Source organism: Perognathus longimembris, chromosome 4, assembly GCF_023159225.1.
Source record: "Perognathus longimembris pacificus isolate PPM17 chromosome 4, ASM2315922v1, whole genome shotgun sequence".
Taxonomy (NCBI): Eukaryota; Metazoa; Chordata; class Mammalia; order Rodentia; family Heteromyidae; genus Perognathus; species Perognathus longimembris.
Genome location: NC_063164.1, coordinates 46,068,964 through 46,087,885, shown reverse-complemented (window position 1 = coordinate 46,087,885; position 18,922 = coordinate 46,068,964). Strand labels below are relative to the sequence as shown.

At 35.6% G+C, this 18,922-nt stretch overlaps 1 protein-coding gene across 1 annotated transcript in view; it reads right to left on the bottom strand.

The window, feature by feature from the left end:
• Ttn (titin) overlaps positions 1-18,922 on the bottom strand; it is a 285,277-nt gene that overhangs the window by 252,118 nt on the left and 14,237 nt on the right. Inside the window, 19 exon segments of the mRNA XM_048345167.1 lie at positions 104-272; positions 382-546; positions 659-945; positions 2,199-2,443; positions 2,550-2,783; positions 3,702-3,907; positions 4,832-4,974; positions 6,638-6,853; positions 6,970-7,033; positions 7,243-7,501; positions 8,501-8,566; positions 8,829-9,113; positions 10,788-10,910; positions 11,012-11,305; positions 14,106-14,243; positions 14,709-14,846; positions 15,450-15,587; positions 16,757-16,885; positions 18,523-18,660. Of these exon segments, the coding sequence (XP_048201124.1) occupies positions 104-272; positions 382-546; positions 659-945; positions 2,199-2,443; positions 2,550-2,783; positions 3,702-3,907; positions 4,832-4,974; positions 6,638-6,853; positions 6,970-7,033; positions 7,243-7,501; positions 8,501-8,566; positions 8,829-9,113; positions 10,788-10,910; positions 11,012-11,305; positions 14,106-14,243; positions 14,709-14,846; positions 15,450-15,587; positions 16,757-16,885; positions 18,523-18,660 (3,437 nt within the window).

The window sequence follows — 18,922 nt, the reverse complement described above, 5'->3', positions numbered from 1 at the left end:
AAGAAAACAAAAGAAAGAAAATCGTCAGTATAAAAGTAGTAATACTTCTCTGGTTATTGGATTTGTAGACAAGCTTAGCTTTATTCCTTCCAAACAAATGTACCTAATTCTTGGATATTTGTGAGGTACAATGATGTCACTGTTTTTCAACCATACGATGTCAGGGTTGGGGTTACCCATAGCTCTGACTTTCATTTCAAGTCGAGAACCTTCCTTTATGTTGACATTTTTCAGTTTTTCCACAAATGCTGGTTTAACTTGATGCTCCGCAGCTGAAAAAGAAAGGTTGAAATTTAGAACAAGTGTAGCACAACTAGAAATGTTTGTTAATAGACCTAACAATAAGGCAGTTTCTTTATTTTGATCTTATTTTATTTTTACCTTCCACAGTTAAAATCACTGAGATTGAAGATTTGCCTGCCCTATTTTGGGCAACCACAGTCCATTCCCCAGTGTCACTAGGGGATGCAGGGACAATAATCAATGATTGTGTACCATCTTCTTTAATGACCACTTTATGGGTATAATCATTGACAATTTGCTGGCCTGTGAGGGGGAAAAAAAGCAGAAACAGAAATAGATTTAAAAATAGATTTAAAAATGTGGACACAGATATCAAGCGTAAAGATTTATAAGGAAAAAAGAATCTTATATTTACCATTATGGAACCAGAATGTCTCTGGCATAGGTCTACCCACAACTTTTAAGTCAAATCGGGCAGTTTGCCCTTCTAAACATTTGAAAGAAGCAGGTTTTAAAACAAAGACTGGTTTATACAGTCTTTCAAGTTGTGATTCATCTGTTTCCTCTAGCCTGCGTCCAGGAGACATTCGAGCAGGGGACATCCGAGCAGGGGACATCCGAGCCGGAGACATCCGAGCAGGGGACATCCGAGCAGGGGACATGCGTATAGGAGACCTGCTCACTGAACGTGGAGAGACTGATCTGAAAAACAAAGGCAAGCAGATTTTTTCTTTTCATTAAGCACACAGGAAATTCAGCAAAACAAATCTCTTTCTATCTTATTTGTTAATGTTTATTTTAGACTTTATTTATTTACATGTTTATTTATTTACATGTTTCACTGGAATCCAAACCAGAACAAAGTACTATTGTACCGAAAGCTATGTTTTCCTGGTCAGTAGTCATTGAACACACTCAGGCACCCAACCCAAATTCTTGAAATAATCCTTAACATCATCTTTCCCTCATCACTTGGACTTAATTAGTCGCCATGCACTCTTGACTCAATTAAATAGTAATTGATTAAATAAACCAATGTTAGAACTAAGGAAGGGAAAGAGAATATCAAAGTCAAGAGACAAAGGATAAAAAGACAAATGACTCCAAAAGCAATACTTACAAAACCATTTGGTGTAAACCAACTGAACAATTCATGGGGGGAGAGGAAAAAGGGAAGGGGGAGGGGGAATGAGGGAGGAGGTAACAAACAGTACAAGAAATGTACCCAAGGCCTATGAAACTGTATGAAACTGTAACCTCTCTGTACATCACTTTGACAATAAATAAGAAAAAAAGAAATTTATAAATAAAAAATAAAATAATAAAAATTAAAAATTAAAAAAGAAATATACCCACTGCCTTATGTATGAAACTGTAACCCCTCTGTACATCACTTTGACAATAAATAATTCTTCAGAAAAAAAGAAATTTCATGACTTTCCAATAAATAAAAGTTGATGAGCCCTTAAAAAAAAGAAAAGAAAACTATACTTTTTACTTAAGAGAAAGAAAAATATAGAAATTAGACTTGGCAACAAAATTAAATAAAACCCTATCTTTATTTTGTACCCAGAGTGGCTTGGATTTAGAATACTAGCACAATGACAGACTGGATAAAAGGCAATTTTCACAGGCTCCCAGAGCATTAGTGTTCCCCTTTCCAAAATGGCAATGATAATTTCTATACTGCAGGGTTGCTATATGCATTATAACATTGATAAAGATCTCATATCAGCAAAAACCCAATAGCTATTGTAATATCAGATGTAGCACTATAAAAATTAATAATATGCTACAAAAGAAAACAGCTCTTAGCAACAGTCAGTATTGCCAATCATAAGTTACTGTGATATCTCAGCCCTCAATTTTTTTCACATGACAACAATCATGTTTTTTTTCTTTTTCTGAAATGTTTGGTTTAAAGAGAAAACAATGGAAATTACCACAAGTCTTACCTGATTCTGCTCATTTGATCTGGTGTGGGTATGTAAGTTGGAGCTCCAAGTGGTGCAGCAGGCTCCACATACAATTTCCCTGAGCAAATTGCATTTCCTTTAATATTGCTGGCAAATGCAGTGTAGATTCCTTCATCTTCCGGAAGGACAACAGGTATACGCAGACTAGCTCTGCCATCTTGTAGAAAGTCCATTTGGTATCTTTCTCCATGTTTGATGCGCTTACCATCTTTGTACCATGCAATCTGCAAAGAATACCATACATATGTGAAAAAAATTGAATAAAATAGTTACAGTGTGATCTATTTGTACTTTTATTGTGGCATGGAATTATAAATATTTAAGCTTTACCTTGGGTAATGGATATCCAGACATCTTGCAATGAAAAGTGACACCCATCCCCTCAACAATTCTATAGTTCTTGAGTCTTATATCAAATCCTGACTCAATTGCTTCAGATTCAGAAATATCAACTGCCATCTTTTCTTCTCCATCTTCTTCAAGTAGTTCTTCTAATGTAGTCTTTATTATTCTGTATTCAATTTCTTTAATCAGCCTCTCCTCAAAGGAAGAAATATGGAATTCCTATGAATTAAAAGGTTGATGATTTGTTAAAAAGATATATCTCCACTGATAGAAATTCACTGTTGATAATTGATTCATTGATCTAATATTTTTGTGTGTGTGCTGGTAGTGGGGCTTGAATTCAGGGCCTAAGTGTTGTCCATGTTTCTCTGATTTCTTTCTTTCTTTCCTATTCCTTCCTTCCTTCCTTCTTTTCTTTCTTTCTTTCTTTCTTTCTTTCTTTCTTTCTTTCTTTCTTCCTTCCTTTCTTTCTTTCTTTCCTTCTTTCTTTCTCTCTCTCTCTTTCTTTCTTTCTTTCTTTCTTTCTTTCTTTCTTTCTTTCTTTCTTTCTTTCTTTCTTTCTTTCTCTTGGTGATTAATTGGAGATAGAGTCTCGGACTTTCCTGTTGGGGTTGGCTTTGAATCATGATCCCCAGATTGTAGCCTTGCTTTGATCTAAATTTTTAAGAGGCTGAAGAGTCTAGAAGGTCTCTTTTATGTGTTTTGGTTATTAGTCTGCCTAAAAGTTATCTTTGCCAGTGAATGTTGTGGTATTTTGTGTAAAATGGCATTTTTATAGTGACAGTTAATATTTGGAATCTTTATCATATAGATGGAGAAATTGTGGCTTTAATGGATTTGATTATGCTAATTTCCATATATGTGGAAAAATATATTTATTTGCACAAATATACATATAGTCACATAGATATCAATCTCATTTTTGAAGTCATAATTTTGTTGCATATTTAGAATATCTATTTTAAAGTTTTAAGTGTGACATTTCATGAAGATTCAGGAAATTTGTTAGTAATAAACTTGAATTTACAAATAGTTGTCTAAATCTGATGCTATTCATTTAAAATGAAAATATCAAACAAAAGGAGCATTCTGGGAGGGAAGTATAATAGCCAGGTTAATGCTTATTGCTATACTAACCTGGTCTTCTACAAATGTTCTGACCATTACAGTATCTTTGGCCATTTTCTTCCTAATTAAAGCTTGCTCTTTTTCATATTCCTTTTCATATTCAGAGTATACAAATCCAGGTGCTATTTCTCCAATTTTGGGTTCTTGAACAAATGCAGTCATCTGTGTTTGATAAAGCAGTTCTTGCTGGGATTTCATCAATGATTCATAATCAGCTAGGAGAGACAAATTGAAGTTAGTTTTTATCTTATTAAAAAGCACTCATGTCAGAATTCATTTGGGCAAGCTAATACTAGGGAATTTGATACTCTAAGGAAAGTTTTTCAATTTTCAACTATTAAAGTGTTAAATTAGTACCTATTAATTTCCAAACTAAACTTAAAAATAACAAGTCAAAATGTTGTAGGAAAATTTTTTTATTAGCAGTCTGTCCTTTGGGAGCTTATCCTTATTGTTGTGTGACTTTTGCTAATTTGTTTACTTTCCTGAGTTTTCTGTGCATTAGCTGCCAAACGGGAATGATAATGAATAAAGTTAACTTCCTTAAGGGACAGAGCACAGCAAGTGAGCTAAAGTAGGGGATGGCCTCATTGTAAATGTGAAAAACTAGCAGAGGTCAATGGTGACTTTCATATATATTTTGTTTGACATGAATTCTACTGCTTTTCCATTTTCAAACCATAAACACTGAAAATCCTGTTTTCCAGCTTCTTTTCTCTAAAAGGCCAGAAGTTCAGCACTATTGAACTAGGAATGTGATTGCAAAGGAACAACCACATTGAAGGTAGGGGCTACTGCCCTCTTGAGGCAAAACACATGCTCTCCAACTTGCTAGCATTGGTGTGCTCAACAGTGTTAACCTGTCTGGAGCTTTCCTTCAGGCAACTAGTGTTAGAATCCCTGAATCTTCAGAAAGAAGCAAAATAGAAGTTGCTCCCAGGATGTTGGAAATTCATCCCCAATATGGCTTTTGAGGTCATGTGTTCTAAAACATTTCCTGTACAACTGGGGCCAAAGGAGTAGGGACAAACTATTAGAACTAGGGTACTGTGACAGAACTTTGAACAAATGCACAACATAGCTGCTTTACTGACTGCATTTTAGTTATGTATAGAAAAGCTACTTAGAGTTATGTTTACCTTCTTCTAGTAAGGAAGCAGATGCAGAAGTTTCTCCATGCTTATTTCGAATAACAATAGTGTATTCTCCAGCATCATCCGCAAAAGTCATAGAAATCACCAGTCTGCATTCACCAGTTTGTTTGTTGTAACTCACTTTGTATCTTCATGGAAATAAACACATTAAGCACGTCAGTCACAAATAACCCAAGGGAGAATAAAAGAATTTATTTGTAGATAGACTGACTCTGTGATGCAAAATTCAATGACTAGAAACATGTGATAAAGTCATAGGTTATAACTACCAATTGATCCAAACTGAGGAAAACGCAAGCCATATAAGTTTACTTTTTTATTTTAAAGATTATTCAGAATAGCACAGTGGTGTGTGCCTATGGTCCCAGCTGTTTGGGAATCTGAGAAAGGAGGATCTCTTTGTTAGGTTCAAATGGCCAGAGGCCCTTATCTTGAGGCCTCAGTGATTTACGAACACTCCCACCTTGCCCTTCTTTCTAGAGTAGATAAATTCATGCACAGGCAGGCAAGATATCCAGGCTTGACTTCCTCCCTCCATCCCTTGAGCTGTGACCTTGTTTCCCACCATTTATCCCACTATTAGTTACTTTCAAACCACACTCACTAGACAATTCTAACATTCTTTTTAGACCATGATAAATACTTCAAATTGTAAGCAAGGAGTAAGTCTCTTGCTTTGGCGGGAAATAGCCTCCTCTATGCAGTCTTGTCTATTTTTCCCCTAATTAACCAGTGCTGGTGTTGAATCATCTCTTTGTCTATTTTCTCCCCTATTCTCTCTTTTGAAATTGAACACTCTTGAGCTTTGGAGTTAAAAGCTAGCCTGAACAACATAGTGAGACCCTATCTTTAAAAAAATAGAAAAGGAAAGTATATCTAAGTATTATTTAAAATAAATAATAGAGCCAGGCAATAGTGACTCACACCTATAATCCTAGATACTCAAGGGACTGAGATCTGAGGATCATGGTTTGAAGTAAACCCAAGGCAGCAAAGTCTGTGAGACTCTTTATCTCCAATTGACTACCAAAAAGCTGAAAATGGAGCTATGACTCCAGTGGTAGAGCACTAGCCTGAAGCACAAAAACTCAGGGACAGGGCCAGAGTTCAAGTCCCTGGGCCAGCACAAAAATAAGTAAATAAATAATAAAATAGAATAAATAATAATAGTAACAATAAAAAAATAATCGAATAAAATAGAAACTTATAAAATATGTGCTTTCAGTGTTTGTTAGCAAATGATAAAGTTGTTTAAATAATACATATTTTCCCTGTTCATTATGTCCTTTGAAGATCAAATGATAATAAAAACAAAAATTCTTCATATTCAGTATTAAGCCTCTTGTATATTTATTATTAAATTATTGCACCTGCATATTTAGATTATCAGGTTGCCAGCTTTAGAATTAAAAGGAATTGTAGGAAAGTCAGAACATAAATTTTGTGTTCAATTGCAAAAAGTACCTTTTTAGCATAGGTTTTCATTCATAACCAGCTCTTGAGTTCATCATACAATCCTTTATTTTTTAAATAGTGACAACTATGATATATTCTTTTTATTGAAAATTGTCTCAAAAACTTGTCAGAAGTGTATGTGAACTATTCTAGCACTAACAATGAATTAAAGTAGAATTTCGAAATATATCCTCTACATATTTTTAACATAGCTTTAATTTTCCATAAAGCTGTATGAAAATATTAAAAACTCCTCCCAACAACTGTGAAGGCTCTCTCTCTAGGCCTCCTTCATGTTGTACAAGTAACACAGAAAACATTCAGCCATCACTGTACCTGTATCCAGTGGTGAGTGGGACACCAGACTTTTTCCAGTAGACGTGGGGCTTTGGGTTACCGCCCACCTGGCATTCAAACACAACAATCCCACCTTCTACCAGTTTCTGGACCACTGGTTTTGTAATGAAGAAAGGTGCAGCAGGCTCTCCTGGTCCTGCTTGTTCCTCTGTGATGGTGGTGTCAGTCATGACCACATCTCTTGTTTCAGTAAAGCTAGAAAGAGAAATCCTTTCTGATTAGTTTCTATGTTGTGATTGGCCAATTCCAAAGGGATAAAACATTGAAACTACTACAGAAACAGCAGAAAATTTGGCAAAAGAATCTTTTACCGCTTTTCTTCTGTGGCAAATTTCTCAGTCACAGCTGTTGTTTCTTTTTCAAAGTCTTCAGACACTAAAAGAAGACAGAAATTTCTTGGGTGAGTCATCTGGTCTGTTTCAATCAGTGACTGCTTAGCAATGAAGTGAAGAGAACCCCATAGTCTCCCCCATGGTTCCAAAAAGAGACAAGTTCATAAAGGATGCAGACCCTCTCTCTTGGGAAGAGGCACTAGCTGAGAGCAGTTCCCCAGATTAGGGTTGAGAAGGACCGCAGCCACTAACCCTGCACAGCCAGATAACAGGACGTGCTGACAGTGCCAGCCTCATTCACTGCACTGCAGGTGAATCGCCCGCTGTCTTCTGCAAAGGCCTCGCGAATCATAAGACGAGCAATCCCAGTCTGGAAGGTGATTTGGAAATCAATGGAACTTTCGATTTGGTAGTCTTCTCGGTACCACGTCACTTTTGGGGATGGGTATCCGGAGATGTGACACTCCAAGGTGACAGATTCACCTTCTATGACTGTCACATTTTTTAAGCCCTGTAGAGAGAAGACAAGGGAAATAATATGTGTGTACCATCATCAACCATCTCTCTGTGTTACAATAAATGTGGGAGTTGAACTTGCACATTTTATTACCACAGATACCACAAAAATTATGACAAAATGTCTTTTAATCAGGACTCTAGAACTCTTAAAACATAGATTCTTTTAGACTTGGAATATTCCCAATTTGAAATTAATTCCAGACATTTCCTAGCCCTTGTGATGGTATTAACACATTATATTATATATAATAATGCTATCTAATTAAGAATTTCTGAACCTTCTCTTAGTCTCACATATTCAAATCCTAATGAAGCTGGAAGGCATGGCAGTAAATATGACTTGTTCAACAAAACTTTGCCAAATTACCCCTAACTGTAATGGAATCCCTCCTTCCTGTGCATCCTATGAAATTGTTTAAGTGTTCATTACCTCATTCATTTATTCAATTTTTTTGTATGCCAGTCTTGGGGCTTGAACTCAGGGCTTTGGTACAGTCATTGACTTTTGTGCTCAAAGCTAGAACTCTGCCACTAAAGCCACAGCTCTGCTTGCTTTTTATTGTGCTTAATTGGAGATTAGTGTCATGGACTTTTCTGCTTGGGCTGGCTTCAAACTATGCTCCCCAGATCTCAGCCTATTGAATGACTAAGTGCCTGATTGCAAGTGTGAGCCATAAGTGCCAGGCTTTGCAGTTATGCTTATTATGATTGTATATGGGTATTTTCTCTGGTGGCATGGCAAAGATTTCAAACCAGGATGAAACATCTTCACATCTCCTTAAATCTTACCTCACACATACCAGAAATTCACTCTATCTGTTAAATCCATGAATGGCAATTGAGCAGAATCCCCTCTTCATTGCCAAATAGTGTAATATGAACATAAGTATTATAAGCCCACTAATATTTCCTAGATGTGATTTGCAAATCTATGTTGAAGTGATTTGAGCGCATACACATAGGGACCAATACCTTGCATGCCTTTACTCACCGAGACTAAAGTAGGTGGTGAAACAGGGATCTCCATAGGTGCAGGCACTCTTGCTGTTTCTGTTACCTACAAGTTTTACAAAAGATGTTACAACATGCTCCCAATACTGGAGAAAAAATATCTCCTAACACATATAAACAACTCCTAAATCTCTTAACACATGTAAAATTATGAAAATATCTTGGAGAAAAAATAAATAAATAGCATGTTCCATAAAAATTTAAGTTTGGGTGAGGAAAAGGAGGTAGGTCACACACTTGGTGGGTTGTTCTGCCATGGAACTGTGGGAGTGGATTAAAAAAATACAGCATGCAAACCAGTGACCAACCTTGGCTTCACGCCCATGCAGGACTTCAAAGTGCTCTTCACGGACCGTGCTGCCAGAAATGCTCACCCCTACTTCCTTTTTCACTTCAATGCCAGCCTGACTCTTATAAGTATCTGGCGGTGTGTCGGCAAAGGGAAATTGTGGTGAAGGGGTAGGCTCTGTCCTTACTCGAGTCTCACCAGGCTTTACCGTAGGAGCCTTCACTGATTTGGTGATCTTCTGAGAAGAAGATGTGCCTGACAATTCTTTTTGCAATGTGGCAATAGCACTTCCGGCTATTGATGCCTACATAGAAAAGGAGTGAGAGAATGAAGTCATTCATTGTCATCTAACTAGCATTCCTATGTTGAATCTCAGTTTATTTTTAGTATTATCTATTTTTTAATACTCTGATTATCACATGTACAGCTACTATAGGAGACATAAGTTGATTATAATGCTCCTTTTCATTCCTGAGTTTGTAAAAGAGATTTTTGAAAAATTTGCTTAAAAGAATTGTATTAAGAACTCATAATTTTACACTTCATATCATAAAAGGACTTCAGATAATCTAAAGCTTGGACATAATGTTCTTTATTTATCCCTATCAGTGAATGCTGTATTTGAAACTACAGTAGGAAATTCAAAATCAAGAATTTGCTAAAGTATTTGGTACATTCTAAGAAATACCATGAAACTGCTGGTCTGGATTTCAGCTATGTGACCTGTGAAAATAGAGATTTCAGAAACTATTTTAATGGCTTTCTTATTGTTTTTTTATTCTAATTTTTTTTAAATTTTACTCTGTTTATGGCTACTTTATTTTCTTTTGTAATTTGAGACTATCTCCAACATAAACATTATTTATTCCTTGAAACTCCTTGAAACAAATTTTAATTGCCCAAATGTCTTTGGTATTCTATTTCTAAGGTAAGATCTTAGAATAATAACATCAGTAGCTAATATGGAGAATTACAGTGTGCTATCAATCTGCCAGACTTGTTCTATGTAGTTTACTAGTGTGTTTATTTACTCCTGGTGACAGAGTCAACACAGGAGAGAAACAGATAATTCAAGGATTAAAAAAAAAAATCTCACAGCTCAACTCAATCCCCTTCTAATATCACCTCTCCTCTTGCAATATTGGGTAAATGAATATGTGACCTCAACTTCTTCATTCATTATTAAAATGGGTTCTCAGTTAAGTGGCTCTGAAATGTAAAACTCAAGGAATGTTATACTGTATAATAAACAAAATCACATTACAAAATTATTACAACAGTAATCAAAATAACTGAGTATGACCTCTCCCTGAAAAGGGCAACAGAGAACCTGTGTGGATGTTGTTCTTCACAAGAATAAATTAACTACCCACTACTTTCTCCAGAAACCAAACCAAGTGATGTGAGCTGGTGGCTCACACCTGTAATCCTAGCCACTCAGGAGGCTGAGGTCTGAGGATTATGGCTCAAAGCCAGCCCAGGCAGGAAAGTCTATGAAACTCTTATCTTCAATTAGCCACAAGAAAACTGGAAGTGGCACTGTGGCTCAAGTGGAAGAGCACTACCCTTGAGTTGAAGAGCTCAAGGACAGAGCCCAGGCCCTGAGTTCAAGCCCCAGGATGGAAGAAAGAAAGAAAGAAAGAAAGAAAGAAAGAAAGAAAGAAAGAAAGAAAGAAAGAAAGAAAGAAAGAAAGAAAGAAAGAAAGAAAGAAAGAAAGAAAGAAAGAAAGAAAGAAAGAAAGAAAGAAAGAAAGAAAGAAAGAAAGAAAGAAAGAAAGAAAGAAAGAAAGGAAGGAGAGAGAGAGAGAGAGAGAGAGAGAGAGAGAGAGAGAAAAGAAACCAAACCGAGGGTACCTAAGTCCGCCCTCAAGGCAGACAGACACCATTCAAAAGAGGCACATTGACAGACATAAACGATAACTCTATATCATGCTTGAGATACTTGCCAGTTCTTTCTTGTGATTCATAAATTCCTTACCTCATGTCCATGTTCTGTCTTAGGAACACTAATTTTTGAAACAGTAAAGTGAGGGCTTGCTGTGCGGGGGCGTTTATCCACATGGACTAATCTTTCAGATGTGATATCTGTAGTTTTCTTGATCTGCATTAACAGGAAACTCAGTGAGATAATATTCCTCAGATTACCACAGCAATTCACACTGTGTCCTGAGAACAGCATGAAGACCCAGCTGCACCACTCACCTGTGATGATATGTGCATTCCCATTTGATCAGTAGTTTTGATATGAGTCTCAGAAGGAGCCTGAATCACGGCAGGCTTGACTGCTGTAGGTACAACGTGGGGTTCGGAGGCTGGACGCTGGGGTTGCTCAGGCACCTTTGTAGTGGATACGTGTTCCTTATATCCATACTCTAAAGTGGTCTGCTGAGCATATGATTCTTCCAGATGCCCAGGCTCTCTGGGCTCTCTCACACGGGCCTGGTCTACTGCAGCAACAACTGTTGCTACAGCTTCAGCCTTTTTCCCAACGCCCACCTGGAAACAAGGTTTCCCTCATTAATACATGGCAATGTCAAAGCTATACTAGCACATCTCCTCCCAGGGACATCCTCCTGGGATATCTCCTCTTACTCATCCAGAACAGAATAATGACTGAAGGCATGATGTGCAGATAGCATCCATGTTACATAGCAATGTTAATGTGTCAGAAATGTAACTCAGCAATGCTTCTGGGAATTTAACAATTCATGAGCTATAATTTGTGTAGACATCTATGTAATATACTCCTCATATTTGCTTAATCATATTAGATAACAGATCATACATAATAAGGGCAATGCAATAGAATATAAAGTCATAAGGACCTTTTGGATTTTTCTGGCAATTTATCTGAGCAGTTAGCAATTGTGAAATCAGAACTACGAAGCTGTCACTGATTTTTTTTTTAATTATCTTGGTTATCTTTTAGTCTGGTGTTGACACAGTGACAGTAATGATAAAAGTACAAATACTGCCATCATCTCATCCAGAAAAATCAATTGCTAGAGCTCTAAGTTTGCATGCAAAATGTGAGTCAATGTGAAAACTCATAAGCACAGTATGAACACAGGAATTTACTTGTGGTTTGCTAGGGATAAGATTAGTTTAAGTCATTAAAGATATCTTTTTCAAAAATACATCAATGAAAACATTGTGACTAAAATTTAACTGCTACCATGTTTGGGTTCAAGAGAACATTTCAGACTGAAGCTCTATTTGCTTTCATTTTTACTGGGAATTAAAGCAATGAATAAACAGAAAAAAATCATTTTTTTTTCTATGAAGCTGATTAATGAAAATGAGAACACAAGTTTTAAAAGAGTTTCTTTTAAGAAAGCAAAGCGGCTGCTGTGGCTTGGTATTATGTTTCTATTCAATCTTCAGAATAGCTCACTGTAAAATTCAGGGGACCATGGCCATCCAGTGTACTTTAAAAATACTTTTGTTGATACTCAATTTTCTTTGCATAGTATTTACTATGCATCTGAAATATGTTTCAAGTATGCTTTCTGTGTATCTTTAAAAATTATCCTCAGAACCAGTTAAGTTACAAACAAGGCCTTGCAAGGTGTAAATGGTCCTTAGTGATGAAGAGCTTCCATCTAGGTGTGCCTTCTTAGAAGCCATAAACAGCTTAATCTGAACTGAAGGATTATAAATACCAACTTCATTTCAGATTGCATTTAGAAGAAACTGTAAACTATACATGCAGTTTAGGTGAATTAAGCTTGTTCACTTATTTGTTTCTTTTTGAACAAAATGCAGCACCTTGCTGACTTGAATTTTATAGAAATTCTAAAATGTTCATTTCTGGAATACTAAATATGTCATATTAAATATTATAAAATATATGCTATATAAAATATTAAATGTATAATTTGGCTGGCATAGAAATTGAATTTCTACGGTATCTTATTTTCATCTTTCAACTTGTCTATGATGGGATAGTAACTAAAGTTCAATTTTATTTAACAATGAGTAAACTCAGAAATTGTCCGTTAATTTAAAAAAATCACACAAATGAAATATATACATCCTGTTCTAAATTTAAAACATATTAAAATATTAATTATGGCAGGATATTTTAAACTAAGAAAGTGAATATTTTTTCTTGAATTAATATATATTAAGTCAATATAACATATATTGTTTGGCTGACAACTACAAATGTGTACTCTATGTTGGTAGCTGCTTATATTTCTTAGAAGACTGAGATATCATTTATATTTTGAAAATATAGATAAGCAGAAGGACATATAGAATTTAGAAGATCCCAACCAGTTACATGCTGATGATTAATTTAGGACACACAAATAAAGGTGTTATTTAATCTGTTCTTTCACAACTAGAAATGCCAATGGTTCCATTAGAGGTCTTGAACTGAATCTACTCCTCTCTAACATGTTGCTGATCTGTAAAGCACATAAATGGATCACTCGGAGCACAATGACTGATGATGGATGAAAAGTTATGACAGATGATGATGAAATGGGATGAAACAACCCTTTCACCTTCACAGCATTAGTTTTCATCTCCTCTTGAAAAAGATGCATGTGTTCTTGCTGAGTAGCAAATCCTTCCCTAGTCCTTGGCAATGGGGCTGGTTCAGCAGGCTTTGCAGTAGTAACTATTAGCTTAGATACAGACATTTCAGCTTCCATCCTTAGCTAATATTTAACAAAAAAAGTCAAATTTATGTGATTCAGCACATCAACAAAACTTAAAAAAAATGAATCATTTTATTTCATAGTAAAATTTTGATCATCTATGACATTCCTGAAAAATGCTAGAGCAGGCACTATACTTTTCTCGGTTTCTTTTCTTATCTGATAGTTACAGGAAGAAAACATTAAAGTTTCACACAAAGAAGATTATGGGCAATTTACTGGAATTCATACTCTAGTGAATTTATGACCTCTGTAAACACACATCTTCTTGATAGTAAGATTTGCCATTTACATATACAACTACTTTTTTATATTTATGGAGTCTCTCCAAATTAGCTTTTATGCAATTTCAATCCTCAACTTCTGGAATATTCTGGATGTTAATAATAAAAAGTTGAAGACAACAGTGAAAAAGGAAAAAGGAGTACGTAGTAATATTAACAATAATAGCTAAGTTGAGTTTTTAGTTTCTAGTTGTTTAATTATCTAAAAAATGAATCTGGTTAATAGTGTCTCATATGTAAAAAGACTGAGGTTTGGATTAATATATTATAATGGGATATTTCACATGAGAATTGGTATTAATATATTGCAATGGAAGATTTCACACTTGGAATGACAATAATCACCTTTCCGTGAGTAACTTGGACTTGTTCTTGTCTAGTAGCCATTCCTTCTCTAGTTCTTAGAATTGTTTCTTGTTTTTTGGCTTTAGCAGTAGCAACTGCTATTGTAGACAAGGCAGATTTTTCAGCTTCTTTTCTCATCTGATTGTTACAGTAAAATCAAAGTTTAAGTTGCATGGGGCTTAACATGCACATGATTTGACCCTTCCCCTCTTCTTAGTGGGGGTGCAGGGGGAAATTATTCAGGGTTAAGTACACAAGAGAAATTAATTTTCACTTGGAAAGTTTGCATGTAATGACAGAATTACAGATCTTCTAAATGTTAGCTATTAAAAAATCACAATACTTCCCTATATTATTTTTTCCAAAATAAGTGATAATATGAATCTTCATGCAAAGAATAATGGTGAATAAAATGAATGTTACAGATGGATGAAAATCAAATGGGCAGAAATTAATGGTGATCAGTCTTATTTACTATTTTGTTTTTAGTTATGGATTTTTAAAAAGGAAAATACAGATTAATAGTTCCTACCACATAATAGTTAAGTACTAGCTAGAAATTAGTTAAAAGAAGTTTGTCACATCTCAAACATCTGTATTCACCTTTTCCTGAGTTATTTGGACTTGATCTCTTTTTGTAGTGATGCCTTCTCTAGTTCTTGATATGAAATCTTGTTCTTTGATTTTGGGTGTGGCAACTATGACTTTAGGCACCACTGTTTTTCTAGTTTCTTTCATCATCTGGTTATATGATTTAAAATAAAAAGGTAAGAAAATATTCATTAAATCTCATGAGCCTCTAATAAAAGAAGTCAACCAGAAAGCAGAGAAAATCTTTCTTCTTATTCACAAACATTTTAATTGTGCATATGTATAGTATTTGAGTTACTTTGATCATTCATATTGTTTCATTGGCAAAAATATAAAAAGTAATTACACAAGAAGAAAAAAAATATATGATTAGAAATATAAGAGTAATAAATTCTATTTTTCTTTTTAATGTTATCCTTATAATTACTTATGGGATGAGAGCAGAGCCATAAATAGCATAAAATTTTTCTATTATCAATTGATTCCATGCTGGTTTCTACTTCAAAATTAAGATGGCAGAATGAACTTGAATATATTACTAACAATCCAAAGGAAGCCTGAAAGTTAGACATGAGAGGTGACAGTGAAAGTCAGATGGTGGCAAAGGCTCATGGGCAAGTTTGAAAGAAAGTTTGAGTTATAAGAAGAGAAGGAGTTGAAGAGTGATGATTATTAACACCCGTGATGAAAATGTAAGCGGCTTGCAGGTGGAATGATGCAAGAATGACTTTCACATTGACCAGAAGTCATCACCTGTTTGTGAGTGAGCTGCATTTGATCTTGTTGCATGGCAATTTCCTCTTGAAATCCCACGACTGTTTCTAGTTGTTTGGACTTTGCTGTGGCAACTACTACCATGGATGTAGCAGTTTTCTCGGTTTCCTGTCTCATCTGAGTTTTAGAGTAGAACGAAGATTTGGGTGTCAAAAGGCACAAAAGCAATGGAAAGCAGATCTGGCCACATTCAGAGTATAGAAGACAGTGATGAGGGAGAAAATGTCACTTTCTGATTTCAGATGCCTACATATTGTGCTTACAACACAGATGTTTTTATTTTCTTGAGGGCTGGGCCTCTGGGTAAACTTACTGAAAATGTCTCTTCTTTGAAACATCTTGACATGCTAAGAAATCAACCAAGCAGCTGGTGGCAATGCCTAGAAACTTATCCATCACTGGCTTTGCAATAGCAATGGAGATTCCTGTGCTCTTCGTTACTCCAAGTGGGATTCATGCTTCATTCAAGGATTCTCACTCAGGTCTAGGGACTCTCCAAGGGGAAGGAAACACAGCCAACTGCCTCTGCTCAGACAGCTATGGATGCAGCATTCCCAATTTGCCCTTAAAATACATGGTTCTGGGCCCAGCCAAGAGTCGGAGATAAAGACATATAAGCAAACATGTCCCCCAGACAAGAAGGAAAGAATCTGAAGGAGGCCTTTCTCCTATGAGACCTGTTTTTGTGTAAGGGATAAAAGTGGATTTGAGTGACACTGAAGTTGCCTTTACATGACTCTCCAGCATAAAAGCAGCCAACAGCTCCACCTCTGTGCTTAGCACACAGGAGGCTAGGGCATTTTCTTGAGCAAGTTCCAATCTTCCCTATTGTGCAGCATTACTTCACTTTCCTCCACTATTTAGTTGGACTGCTTGTGGCATAAGTATACATATAGGTACTCGTATGTACCTTCCTCACACCTGTATAAAGGCTGGGTGGTACAAACTAAGCGGCCAAGGTTACAGACTGTGCATAAAAAGATTGCCCGTCCCAAAGAGTAGTGGACAGAGATGAGCTCTACCTTTCTGCCACAAAAATTTCATCGGTATGCCCTAAACTGTTTTACTAGACAATCTCTCTCAAACTGATCGAGTATGTGGAAAATAATGTAAAGACATTGGAGAAATTCCATCATGGAAGAGTTTCAATACCACACACAGAGAAGTAACAAGAAGAAAGAACAGGACAGACTCCACTTTGAAATATTGGTTATAATGTACATGCAGCTTTCTCAAAATGTAAAATCAGTTAACAAACCACAAAGTCTTTACAAAATTGGACTTACTGTTTCTTGCGTTATGTGCTTTTGTTCTTGTTTTGCAGTAATTTCTCCAGTGATTCTGGTTTCTTGTTCTTTGGCTGTTTTAGAAATTACTACCTTTGGTACAAACGCTTTTTCAGTTTCTTTTCTTATCTGCATTTAATAATAAAGACAAAGCTTTATAATTTTCTAATCTCTAATAGAAGTAACACAGTATTTATTAAGTACAACAAAATTGGAATTTGAATAAATAAATTTCCTTCTCTGGAGATATTACTAAGTCAAATAGTCTTGTGTTAATTAATATGACCATGATCTTTCTTGGTCTAAATTATCAATTAGGTTATTTAGAGGAAAAAAATGTTGAACACAAGACTATGTGTTTTGAATAAGAGAGTTACAATTTTCTTAAAAAAAAAAACTTTCATTAAAAATATTTTCCACTATTGGGGTTTGAACTTAGGGCCTCCTCCCGCCTGCTAGGCAGGCATTATGTTACTTGAATCACTCGACCAGCTTATTTTTGCATTGGTTATTTTGAAATAGTGTCTTTCTTTGTATCCAGGCTAACCTGGATTTCAGTCCTCCTATTTTTGCTTCCCTATAGTACTGGAATGACAGATGGATGCCTCTGTACCCAACTAATATGCTTTCTTGAGACAGATTTAAGCCATATTTATTGGACATTGCTTATGGTAGAATTTCATGAGCTGTCTTTTCTGTTTGGCTTTGTTTGCCAAGTTGGCTTCAAATTATAATTTCTCTGCCTCTCATCAAGATTACAGGCTTGAGTAAGCATGTCCAGATGAACTTCAAATTTTTACAAATGAATATATGGTAATATATTATCATAGACATATATGTCTTATTATATGTATCTATGCTACTTACATAAAAGCATGCTAATTCTATATAATATATGCTTCATATATACATAAGTCTATGCTAATTTTCCAGCTAAAGGTACTCTTAGGGCACAAAATATTATAATAGTGGAAAGACTGAGAAGTAATTTTGCTACTCAATTTATATATGAGAAATCAAACATGGATAATTTGTAGTATGAATTTCCATGAGATTTGGTTGGTAAATTTTCCTAACTATGCTGACTTTTTCAAATTTGAGATGTTATGAGAAGAAAAATTTGGTATATATACTAAGCAAATGCTTTTTAGTTCCTTAATCCAGGAAAGGTGCTGCACTCTCTCTGGATGCTGGAGAATGGGGTGACACAGGGTAGATGATCTCCTCTCTGCTTCTTTCCCATCCTCAGACATCTCATCACTGAATCATAGGATCTTGGGATTGAAAATTTATCTTCCCTAAAACTTAACTCACAGTTGGTTCCACTAACCAACATTTCTATCAACTGGTCTCCAAACTTTACAATCAGGAGAGATCCTTTTCAGTTTTTCTGTGCATTCCATCTTCTGAAGCCATACTGTCCCATGCCACATAAAGACCTAGGTATTCAAATATTCAGGTATCCATGCTCCTTCTTCTACCTTACCATCTATGTCTTCCACCTGCCCCTCTTCACAGTCACATACTTAGTCATGAACATGAAGGAAACTGGTGAAATCCCTGTTACTCAGGAGGGATGTTTAGTGACACAAAGAGACCTTTGTCTCCAGTACCAAGGAATATATATGCATAATAAGAGGAATTTGTAGTAGCCACAGTCACATGGCTCAAGAGATAATTATTTTCATAGTAAAGATTATCAACTGCATTGGCCCATGATATATCATCAATGAATTAATGAATTCCAAATCAAAATCCGTTTTCACCTGCTCATGAGTTATGTGCATCTGCTCTTGTTTTGTTGCAATTACTTCTCTAGTTCTTGCTTTTAAGTCTTGTTCCTTGGCTTTGTCAGCGGCTACTACTACCTTTGTTATAGCAGTCTTTTCCGCTTCCTTTCTGATCTGATTTTCATAGGAAAAAAAAAGAAACACTTCAATGTACTTTGTATGAAAAGTTACAATAATATATCAAGATTAAGGCATAAGTGTCATGCAAAAGAAGATAAGGAAGAAAGCTAGAGTAATTTGAAACTAAAGAAAAACCAATTCAAATATGAGATAGGAAATTATTCTGGATTTATAGCTCTGTTTAGCCATACATCAATTGTCACATTTGACCTCTACATCAGGAAATCCCTTGATAGAAACCTTGAATACAGTATTC